Source organism: Diabrotica undecimpunctata, chromosome 3 (assembly GCF_040954645.1).
Source record: "Diabrotica undecimpunctata isolate CICGRU chromosome 3, icDiaUnde3, whole genome shotgun sequence".
Lineage (NCBI taxonomy): Eukaryota > Metazoa > Arthropoda > Insecta > Coleoptera > Chrysomelidae > Diabrotica > Diabrotica undecimpunctata.
The window spans coordinates 4,752,281-4,764,881 of NC_092805.1; the positions used below are offsets into that span (position 1 = coordinate 4,752,281).

The 12,601-nt window shown below is 33.7% G+C and overlaps 1 protein-coding gene across 2 annotated transcripts in view; it reads right to left on the bottom strand.

Moving 5' to 3' along the window:
• Positions 1–12,601, bottom strand: part of LOC140436378 (transmembrane protein 185B) — a 28,424-nt gene that overhangs the window by 13,265 nt on the left and 2,558 nt on the right. For both annotated transcript variants that reach the window (XM_072525128.1, XM_072525129.1), the window contains exons 5-6: positions 7,260–7,394; positions 5,822–5,945 (exon numbers count right to left, since the gene is read on the bottom strand). In XM_072525128.1, the coding sequence (XP_072381229.1) occupies positions 5,822–5,945; positions 7,260–7,394 (259 nt within the window). The remainder of the gene's footprint in view (positions 1–5,821; positions 5,946–7,259; positions 7,395–12,601) is intronic.

Consider the following 12,601-nt stretch of genomic DNA (forward strand, 5'->3'; position numbering starts at 1 on the left):
GGAGGAGATGGAGCCCAAAATAGCATCTGTTGGCCGTGCAAATTCTGCGGTAGTATTATTTTCAGTGTTAAAGAGCGCTTCCATGTATACAAATTCGTTCACTGCTTCGATGACGTCGTTTTCTATAACAAGTGGTAATAGGATTTGTGGTTGCGTGATTATTTTCATATACTTCGTTTTGTTGGTGTTTATTATTAAACCCATTTTTGTAGCTGATTCTTTGAATGCTACATACGCCTCTCGTACAGCGTTTTCCGTTCTCCCAACAATATTGATATCATCAGTATAGGCAAGAATGTTCACTGATTTATTATATTTTGACATCACCGGAAGGAGTGATATTGGTCGATAGGATGTCACTTCATTAGGAGATTTACCTGGTTTGGCGATCATAATTACTTCGGCTACTTTCCAGAGTCTGGGAACATGTCTCAATCTAAAAGCAGCATTTATTAGGTGTGTCAGCTTAACTATGGCTTTTCTTGGTAAATTTTTTAATAATTCGCCTGTTATGAGATCATATCCTGGAGCTTTCTTAGGATTTATATTCTCTTTTATCTATGTTGATACTTCTCTAAGTGATGTTAACGTTATTCTTTCTTCAGTTTGGAATGGTTCTTCCCATCTCAGTTCTTCACCATCATTGTGGTTGGGTTTGAACGTGCTTTCTAAATGATCTGCAAATCGTTCTGCTTTCTGTTCGTTACTTCTAGCCCAGTTGCCGTTTTCCAACTTGATAGGAGGAGAATGAATAATTGGCCTCTTCATTCTTTTTGTTGCCTTCCATAAAGAATAATCTGTTTTGGTCAGCTGTTAAATTACTTAAAAAAGAATTAATTGTTGAATTTTTTATATTATGTATCTGCCTTTTTAGTTTTTGTGTAGCATTATTTAGACTAGTTTTGTCTCGTGGAGCTCTATATTGCTGCCATTTTTTCCTTAACTTCCTTTTTCTACTATGAGTTCTCGGATTTCTTTTGGATAGTTGTTCCCTTTTGTTCTAGAAGTTATTGTGGGAGTATTTTCCCAAGCTGCCTGTTGGATATTTTTTATAAAGACTTCTAATTCGTCATCAAGTTGCCTCGTGTTTCTCAATGGCACAGCAAGATTAATTTTGTGTTCTAGGTTTATTTTGAAGCTCTCCCAGTCAGTTTTTTTATTAGACAATATTGGATTAAACTCTTTTTTAATCACTGTATCACTCATAGTTAAAATTTGAAAAACTTCTATTGAAAAGATTAAAACCAATAATAGAAAGAAAAAATCTTATACATACCAAATCATCTATTTGGTTTCAGAAATCAACATTCCACTATAGATCAAGTTCACAGAATAACGAACATAATAGAAAAACATTAGAAGAAAATAAAGTCTGCTCTACAATCTTCTTGGATGTAGCACATGCGTTTGATAAAGTCTGGCATGACGGTTTAAACTATAAACTAAGAACGTTCATGCCTAAACAGTATTCAGAAATCTTGAAATCATACATTGCGAATAGATATTTTAGAGTAAAACAAGAAGAAGTTTACACCGACTTAAGGGAGATCAAAGCTGGCGTGCCACAAGGGAGTGTCTTAGGTCCGGTCCTGTACCTATTGTATACGTGTGACATTCCAGAGCTAGATCAAAATACTATTGCCACCTTCGCGGATGATACAGCCATACTGGCGATAGGAGACACTAGTGAAGAAGCGACTGATAAGCTGTAACTATCAGTAAATAAAATACATAACTGGACCAGAAAATGGCGAATAAAATTAAATGAGACTAAATCTGCACACGTTAACTTTACAAATAAAAAAATAGAAAATTTGCCAGTTAGAATAAATGATACCCGAATTCCTTATGCAACATCAGCAAAATACTTGGGCATCACCCTAGACGCGAAGTTGCGCTGGAAAGTCCATGTCAAAAAGAAAAGAGGGGAGCTTGATATTAGATATAAGAAATTGTATTGGCTGATTGGAAAAAATTCAACATTATCAATTCATAATAAATTATCCATCTACAAGCAAGTACTGAGGCCAGTATGGGTATATGGGTGCCTACTCTGGGGCTGTACCAAAGCTAGTAATATACATATTATCCAGAGATTTCAAAACAAAGTACTGAGAAACATTGTTGATGCTCCTTGGTATTTAGTTTTGTTAAATTTACCAACTGATCTGGTATTCCTAGCTCTTCCATTGCTTTGAACATTTCCCTTCTATTTACAGAGTCGTAGGCTGATTTGTAGTCTATAAATATGTGATGAGTATCAATGCCATGTTCCAGTGCTTTTTTCTAAAATTTCGCAAAGTTACAGCTGTTTTTATAAGGTATTTGTGTCCAATTTTTGTTCAAATTAAGAAAAACTTTTACCAAAACTGTTCAATGTTTGAGGATGAATATTTAAGTTCGTTACAGTATTATAGGTGACGAAGGAGGTTCAAAGAAGATCGAAGCGTCAGCAGACAACCCTGAACAGTCATCGGCTTCAACTGATGAAAAAATACTGGAAGAGTAAAGAGTCTCGTGTAGGTAAATCGACATTTACTTACCCACTCGTAAGATGGCACACGAATGAAGAATTTTCTTTGGTTCTTGCTAAGAAATATTAATCAAAAAGCTAAACATGCACCGAATAGCAAAATTAACATCAACTTCAGATTTGTTTTTCGATTCAAAGTGTTTGTTGTTCTACGTGATTGTACTGCCAGGAGAAAGAATTAGTCATAACAAATACATACTACGACCTACCCTTACGAAGATTATACACGTGGACTTCTCCAAAAGATAACACCAACAATATAATCAGAAACCAAATAGATTTTATAACGATTAACAAAAGGTTTCGTAATGGAGTACAAAGTGCAAAAACCTATCCAAGCGCAGATGCAGATACGGATCATAATCTATTACTAGCAAACGTCAACATTAAACTCAGGAAACCGGAGAAAAAAGTTAAAACCACCAAAATTAACATCAAAAACCTAAAAGACGACAATTGCCAACAGCAACTAAACGCAGAGATAAATAAATTAACTGAAGGAAGCGTTGAATGGGCAGATATAAAAAAGCCATACTAAAAGCGAGAAAGGAGGTCCTAGGCGAAGAAGAGAAAACCACTAAAAAAGACTGGATGACACCGGAAATAGTTGAGCTAATAACTGAAAAAAGAAAATACAAAATAAAGATGAAAATAAATATAAAACCATCAAGAATAAAATCAAATATGAAATCAGAAAGGCTAAGGAGGAATGGATGAACAAAGAATGCCAGGAATTGGAAGAACTCAGCAACAAACATGACACCTCAAACTTACATAAAAAAATGAAAGAACTTACAGGCAACACCAGACAAAGAAGAACACTCATAACAAGAGATAATAATGGAGAAATACTTACTGAAGAGAGCAAAATAAAGGAAGTATGGGAACAATATATAATCCATCTGTTCCATGACGAGAGAGAAAATGAACAAGATATAGGTGAAGAAAAACAATACCTACAAATTTTACCCTCAGAAGTAAAGAATGCCCTACAGAATGCAAAACAAGGAAAAGCACCGGGTCCTGATCAAATTCCAGTTGAACTGTTAAAAGCCTTAGATGACGGTAATATAAAGAGACTCACCCGAATTCTCAACCACATATATGTAGAGAGCAACATCCCGGAAGAATGGCTTAAATCGATATTTTTACCTCTACCAAAAAACAACAATCCCAAATCATGTAATGACTATAGATTGATAAGCCTAATGTGCCACCCTTTAAAGATTCTCTTGAAAATTGTTCAAAACCGAATTTATAAGAAATGTGAGGAGCAGATAGATGAAACTCAGTTTGGCTTCAGAGGAGGCATGGGTACAAGAGAGGCATTATTTGCGTTGACGGTACTCTTGCAGAAATGTCGGGAATATAACAAGAGTGCATATGTATGCTTCATAGACTTTAGGAAGGCCTTTGACTGAGGGCAGCATATGAAGTTAATAGATGAATTAAAAAACATCAATTTAGACAAAAAAGACATTGAGTTTATTAAGGCTATATACTGGAACCAGAAAGCAGTAGTAAAGGTGAACGATATAGAAACAAATAATATACCGATTGCGAGAGGGGTTAGGCAAGGATGCGTCTTGTCTCCGACGCTTTTCAACGTGTACTCACAGGTCATATTCAGAAAAGCCTTATGGGAAAGAAAAGAGGGAATAAGAATTGGTGGAGAAATCATAAACACCATGAGATTTGCAGATGACACGGTAATTATGGCTGAGAGTATAGAAGAACTACAAACTTTACTAGATGCAATAAATAGTGAATGCATTCAAATGGGACTTGACATCAACACAGATAAGACCAAATTTATGATAGTATCAAGGAGTCCAATAAATAATGAACAACTAACTCTTGGTGGACAGCAAATAGAGAGAGTGACAAAATATAAATATCTGGGAGCTTACATCAACACAGAATTAGATCCAGACCAAGAGATCCGGGTACGAATAGAAATATCAAGGGCAGCGTTCTTAAAATTCAAACAATTGTTCTGTGACAAAAATCTGAATACTGCGCTGAGACTGAGGTTTGTTGAATGTTACGTCTGGTCGCAACTATTGTACGGGGTAGAAACATGGACACTAAAAGCGCAAATAGTTAAAAATATTGAAGTCTTTGAACTTTGGATATACCGGAGAATGTTGAGAATTCCATGGACTGCCAGGGTCACCGATGAGGAAGTGCTGAGAAGGATAGGTCGAGACAAAAAATTGTTGAGAACGATAAAAGTACGCAAGACTGCATACCTTAGACACATACTAAGAAATAATAAATATAGTCTTCTGCAGGTCATCATGCAGGGTAGAGTCGATGGCAAAAAGGGAATAGGTAGAAAGAGGAAGTCATGGCTGCGAAATATTCGAGACTGGACAAACATGACTGTAGACGAATTATTCCACGTTGCAAAAGACAGAGAAGCTTTTAAAAATGTGGTCGCCAACCTCCGTTAATGGGGACGGCATAGGAAGAAGAAGAGAAGTTGTTCTACGAAGGTCTTCCACGAGGTGAAACAATTTTCGTTACCTACAAACGCTGGCAAATTTAGGTAAGCTGTGCGAACGAAGAAAACCGGAGCTGTGGCAACGTAAGTACACCATGACGAATGCATTAATTAATTTTGCGTTGCTCAGTTACGATTTCTGCACGAAAGACACATGAATGTCATCCCTTCTACCAATCCTAGTCCTTGCGATTTTTTTGTTATTTCCCAAACTTGATTGAATATTCAGTGGACATTCGTTAAAATTCATTGAAATCCATCGTTAGATTCCTCATTTATCCACGGTAATACTGACGATTTTCACTGTAATCTTGATCGGTACTACGTGGAAAATTGTAGGACATTTGCGCAAATCCAAGGAAACGAGGACAATGCAAGAAAATTCCCTCCAATCAAAACTCCTCCGATTCCTCGATGCCCCACTCAACCAAAATTAATTAATTCTCATGAGACCATCCCTCTTCAAGCAACATCATGTTACGAGATTAGACTTAAACTAGAAAATTGCTCTGAATCTGTGTTACTCTGAGTAACATTTTTTGATCACTCCTCGTATGTAACAAAAATTAAGAGATCTACATTTTTTTCTGATACCGATCGAGAAAAATATAAATTACTGCCTATATTATAACTTATGGGAGATATCGGTTACAATTTTTACCAAATAACTTGCTAAATTGCGTTCGAGAAATCGATGAAACTCAAGAAAATATAACCGACGAGATAAATCGATGAATAGCGTAACTTCGATCAGTAAACTATTGTAATTTATGTATACTTACATTTATTTCCTCCTTTGGCACTAAATGACATTAAAATAAGAGTGATAAAAGATACAAAAAGGGGGCTGGCAACCGCAACATACGATAACCGAATATCGTCGTCTAGTTTATCGGCTAACAATACCTAAAAAATACATTCAAATTACTAGTTTCAAAGAAAATACAATCAAATCGAATTAAAGAATTTCAAAAATAGTTCAACAGTTTGCAAATCAATGGCATCGAAATTTTATTAGCGTGGATACATACATAAGTTAAATAATTCATTTCGTACTCCTTTCCCACTTTCCCCTAACTCTATCTTTCATGATAATAAGCTTTTAAGCTGACGGCCACGGTTTGAGTTTACGCAGTCGCCCTCTACAGGAATGTTTTGAACAATAATAACTGTGACCAAATCGCCCATTTGAAATGTCCTCCTATATTCGTATGCTTGGTAACAACGCGGTATAGTCGATTCGCTATTCCCAGTCCGAACTGTCTAATGAATTTAGTAATTATTTATTTACGAAGTTAGTTACTTTTTGACAGACTAAAAGTGGCTGGAAATTATTATAAAACCAAGCACATGTACTCATAGCCAATATTAATAGTAAACAAACTAAATAGTAAATAAAATAGAACTTTGCGAATTACCGACAATCAATATTTATTTATCTGCACCATATAATAAATAGTTATGTTAAATTATAACAACTAAAATATATTTTTTAAATATATACTACCCAACATTTTATGGGTTTAGTATACACTTCCACTATTTATAATAATTCTTCTTTTTTTAAAGAAAGAAGTCTGCAATAGTAGGATACTTGAGCTATTAATACTGAGAAGTAGGAATTGTTGTGTTGTACGTTTCCGACAATGAATCTGTCAAAATATGCCCGAGCTAAGCGAATGGAGTATAAAACAGTTAACAGTCTGTAGATCTTCTAACAGGTGGCACCAGCGTTTTACATATAATTAATTATATTATTTTAATATAATATAAATAAACTATTTAACATTTTATAAATGTACTGATAAATATAATACAGTAGGCGCCAATTACGAAGCTCCAGCGCAAATCCTTATTTTCGTACCGATTCGATCCGAGCGCCTTGTTGACATAATTATCCAGTCTGTCAGTAGCGCAGCGTCAACCGTTCGGTGCCGTTAATAAAAAGTATAATCACGCCACTGTCCACCTCTTCAGATACATTTGGCACACACCACATGCGCGAGGTTGTTAACAGGAAATTAATTCGTTATAGCAAAACTTTGTAGATATGCCGACATACATATATGTATGTACGTGTGCAATGTAATTATTTGTATTAAATATATGTTTGGCATACATTTTATGTATAAGTACAAAATGAGTCACATGGATGAAATTGTAAAAGTAATTCTCTATAACGATATTATGTTTATGGCGCAATTTTTAAAAGGTACTTACTTGAAATACCAGTATAGGAATAACTAGAAATGTATAACCAACAGCAGAAATAAAACTGCTTCTTCTTTGTTGAGCGTTAACTTCTGGAGTTCTTAACAAAATGGCAGCAAAAATGATTGTATATAAAACACCAACCTAAAACAAAAACAGACTCTGTATCCTAATGGCTAGAAAAGTAATAAAGCATCATAATTTGCACATTTTGCTTATTTTATGCATAAAATAACGTTTTTTTCCTATTTTTGGAAAAACTTTCACATAGTGCATATTTTATATATGAATACCTACACAGCAAGAAAGCAAAAATACCGAACCATCATTGTCCCATAATTTAATAGAATTTTATTTTTAATTTATTAATGTATTATACCTGGGAATTTCTCAACTGATTGGTCAGCACGTCCAATCTGGCACATCTTTAGTTTGTTGTTTTTACCTAATATCTTTCCTTTATTGTTTTGCGGTACCCCAAGAGAGTGGAGCTCATAGAAAATTTTAAAATTGTTATTTAATTTATCATTTTGTGCCCAACTGAAATTTTTATCATATCGAAAATGAACAGTGTTTCTGTTCGGATTAAACCTTACAAAAAATTATATTTTTATATTTTTTATACTCAACACCTTAGGGTATAAGGGTTATTGATTATATATATATATATATATATATATATATATATATATATATATATATATACATATATATTTTATTGTACCCATTTTCCTGATCTTAGACAGTTAATTACTGAGTTAACTGATGAACATTGTCAAGCTCTTGTTGATGCAAAATAAACTACTACCTCAACAACTAACATTTATTCAGAGCAGTTATGCTTGTGTATTAGATGTTATTTTAAAGTTGGAATCAAATAGTCTTTAGTAGAATTTGTGAGTTTAATTGATATCTTGGAAATATCTACTAATAGTGTTAGTAGCACTGTCGGTGAAAACTTACTTACTTACTTACTTAGTCCTAATCCTTTCTACCGTTAGGTGTAAGGCTGGTGGGGTTAAGATTTGCACTGTTGTCTCCATGCTATCCGGTCTTGTGTTAGATTTCGTGCACTTTCCCATGTCAATCCTTTCTTCTCAACTTCTTTTCTGATTTCGTCTACCCACCTAACTCTTGGTCTTCCTCGTTTGTTTTTCCCTTGCATTCTCGTTTCAAACACTCGTTTTGTTAATCTTTTATTCGACATTCTACACACGTGCCCGAACCATCTTAGTTGCCCCTCTACTATTTTTTCGTTTATTGGTTCTAGTTTTAGGTTTTGTCTGATTGTTTCGTTTCGTATTTTGTCTGTCCTCTTTCTGTTTGCTATTTTCCTCAGGAACCTCATTTCCATAGCATTGACTTGAGATTTTTGTCTCCCAGTCAATGTCCATGACTCGCTATTATAGATGATTGTAGGTCTAACTACTGATTTAACGACTGCCGTTTTTACCTTCTCCGGTATTTCTTTTTTCCCCAAAAATGTTGATTTCATAGTGTTAAATAAGCTTCCTGTTCGTCCCATTCTCTCATTTATTTCCATGTCTTGTTTACCGTTTGATTCAATTATTGCTCCTAGGTATTTAAAATGTTCCACTTGTTCTAGTTGTTTTCCGTTTAATTGTATTGCGTGTGTCTTTCTCTTATTTGAAATTATCATTGTTTTTGTTTTCTCTGTATTTATTTTCATATTTATGTTTGACAGTTCTTCTTCTAGGATTTCAAGGTTGTTCTGTAGGTCTTCTCTGTTTTCTGCTATCAAAACCATGTCGTCTGCAAATAGAAGCTCTGATAGTTGAGTCTGTTTCATTTGCCAGTATCCTAATGTTAGTTTTCTCATTCTTCTCTTGGCTTTCTTTATTGCTTCATCAACACGCATCCCTGTTTGACGCCTTGACTTCTAGTAAATTCTTCGGATTCCTCGTTGTTGGTTCTCACCGTATTTGTATTATTATTGTACATATCCTTTATTACATCAATTGTTATCCTGTCAACTCCTCTTTCCTTTAATGTCCTCCATACGTCCATTCTTTGTATTCTGTCAAACGCCTTTTCCAGATCAATAAAGCATATATGTATTTCTCTATTTTTATTGATTACTTTCTCACTTATTTGTCTTATTGTGAATATGTGGTCTTGCGTGCTTCTGTCCTTCCTGAATCCACATTGTGTATCTTCCATAGTTGGTTCTATTTGGGTTTTTATTCTTGTTTCTATTATTCTTGCGAATACCTTCCCAGGAATACTTGATATAGTAATACCTCGGTAATTATTACAGTTTCTCTTGTCGCCCTTTTTGTGTATTGGTAGTATAATGTCTTTCTTCCAGTCCTGTGGTATTTCTGCTCTCTTTATGATATCATTCATTAGTTCTTTCATGCTGTCCACTCCCTCTATTCCCATGAATTTTATCATTTCCGGGGTGATATCATCCTTGCCTGGTGCTTTGCCTAATTTAACTCTTTCAATTGCCTTTTCTAGTTCCTCTGTTGTTATGGGTTCTACTTTTTGTTCTTCATTAATTTCTTGTATCTCCACTATGTTGTCTACGTCTGTATGAGTTAGCTCTTTGAAATGTTCTCTCCATCTTTCCATTATTTGGTTTTCTTCTGTTATTACCTTTCCATTCTTGTCTTTTATATTCGGCATCATGTGTTCTTTCTTTTGTCTGAGCTGTTTTAATGCGCCATAGAAGAGTTTTTGGTTTTCTCTATAATTATTTGTCATTTTTTGTCCAAACTTTTCCCATGACCTTTCTTTTTCTGCTTTCACAGCTATTTTAACCTCTTTTCTTTTTTCTTTATATGCCTCATAATCTTCAGGCCGCTTTGTACTTAGATATCTCTTCCATTTTTCTTTTTTGTTCTTTACTTTCCTTCATATTTCGTCCGTCCACCATTCGGTCGGTGAAAAAACAAATGAAAAATTGAAAAACGTATTACAGAAAAATAAAGGATACTTCTTTTTACCAAATGTTGTTTAAATTCTTTATGGTGACTTTGTGGAAAATTTTAATATTGATACTTGATGACGAAATAGTTTAAAATATGCTCCAATCACATGTGTTGATGTAGAACGCAGCTTTTCTGTTTACGTACTGTATTTAAGTTCCTGAGGAGAAGCTGTAGACTTACAAAAAGAGACAGAATTGAAAACGCAGAGATTAAGCAGAGAATGGGAGTGCAATCAGACATAATCGACTATATAGAGGGGAAGAGACTATCCTGGTACGGCCACGTCAGAAGAGCGGACAGAGGACGCTGGATAAACAAAATCACAGAATGGAGCCCGATTGGAAGAAGAAAGAGAAGAAGACCCCGAAGGTCATTCAGAGATGAAATCGACGAGGCTATGGAGAAAAGAACCCTGCGAGATGGAGACTGGAATGACAGGGAAAATTGGAGAAAACGGTTGGGTGAAGGAAGACAGTGAAAACCCTTAGTAGTAGTAGTAGTATTTAAGTATATGTACTATATCGAAGACATAAATTTTCGATATACAATTTTGAAAATCATTTAATTATTTATTGTTTTTTCAATAGCAGTGACATCATAAGTTAATAACATCAGTGATACATTCGTATCATTAATAAATATTTTTGTATATATCCCTTTTATATTAGATAGTGTAGTAGTATTTTTAATCTAGTACTATTGGTACTAAATTTAATTGTTTTATTTTAGAAAAAATAAAAGTTGGCATTTAATGATACATTTTCTGCATATTTTGTTAAAAATGCTTGCATATATATATATATATATATATATATATATATATATATATATATATATATATATATATATATATATATATATATATATATATATATATGTGCATATTTCCTTAATTTTTTTGTGCATATTTGCTCATCTTTATATATATATATATATATATATATATATATAACACTTTGACTTAATAGTTTCTCTTAAAATAGTTGCCAATGTAGTATGAAAACAAGTCTTTGTCATTCATCTCAATTTATCTTCTGTTTGTTTTTCCGTCTTATTGTACAGTTTTGCCGGTGGAATGTTATAATATAATAAAAGTTCTTTATATCTTCTTATATATAGTCTTCTTTGAAACCAAAATATTTTGCTGTATTTTATATGTTAGACAATTTAAAAGCTTTTAATTGCAAATATCGATATTTCAAAACACTTACAAAACAGAAACTTTCATTGATACTAAAATTTCACGGAAATTGATCAACATATGATTTTACAGCTACTGCAAATCTCGTTTTTCTTTGAGTATTTCAAAATTTAAACTTAATTTACAGAAATCGTTTGTATATATATATAAATAAATATGTCGTTATCAATTTCAAGAAATAACAAGGTCAACAGGGTCAAATAGGTCAACAACAAACTACTCAATAAGATTTTTTCTATAAAAATGTGTTGATCTACATGTAAATTAAACTGAAATTAGATACAACTAGCTGGCCCGGTGAACTTTGTACCGCCTTAGAATTAAATATTGTGTCAAAGTTCAATAACTAAAAATTGGCAAAAAGCCAAACAAAAATATTCAAAAAAATTCCTATACGAAAAAAATTAATCAATTTAATGCTTTCTGATAAACAATATGCGTAAATATTCAACGATGACGGTTTTCTAACGCACGAAAATGCGACGTATGATTGTACATGCGCGAAGTTGATTCCGCACTAGTAGCCTTGCAATTTGTTTACCGTCGCTGCAAAAGCCAAACGCATGGGAAATTGTAGATACTTAAAATCAAATAGTAGACTTGTTGTAATAATTGGTATACGCGGAATCAAGACATACTCTCCTCCGAATTTTCCTCTGATGACTGTTACCCCAATGACATTATTCTTAAGTTTTTCAGTCTTAGAACGATATATAGTTATATAAAAAAAGTATGTCTGGATAGTAAACTAAAATAGAAATAAAATAAAAGGTTAAATGACAGACTAAACAATTGAATGAGAATGCTAACGGATCTTTATAATGTTCAGAAAACTCGACGTTTCGGCACCCATTTTGGAGTCATTATCAAGAGGGATATGGTTCCGTTCGAGTTCAGGGTCTCAATCTGCCTACTCCCCTCATTTGTGACTTACCAGTATCTTGTGCTCCAGAAATATGAGAACCGTCACTCGAAACTAAGGAGCAGGCAGCTTGAGACCTCAGTACCGTTTAATTTATATAATATTAACAAATTAACCTCAACCTACAACCGAATAGACGTGAAGATAGCCACGGTTTTAGTGACATCAATCCAAAGGAGTTTGCATGGTAAAATAAATTTGCAGCTTTTACTAATTGCCTTACAATTTTAACATATTTTTTATTTTATTTTAATTTGATTAATTGTATAATAAT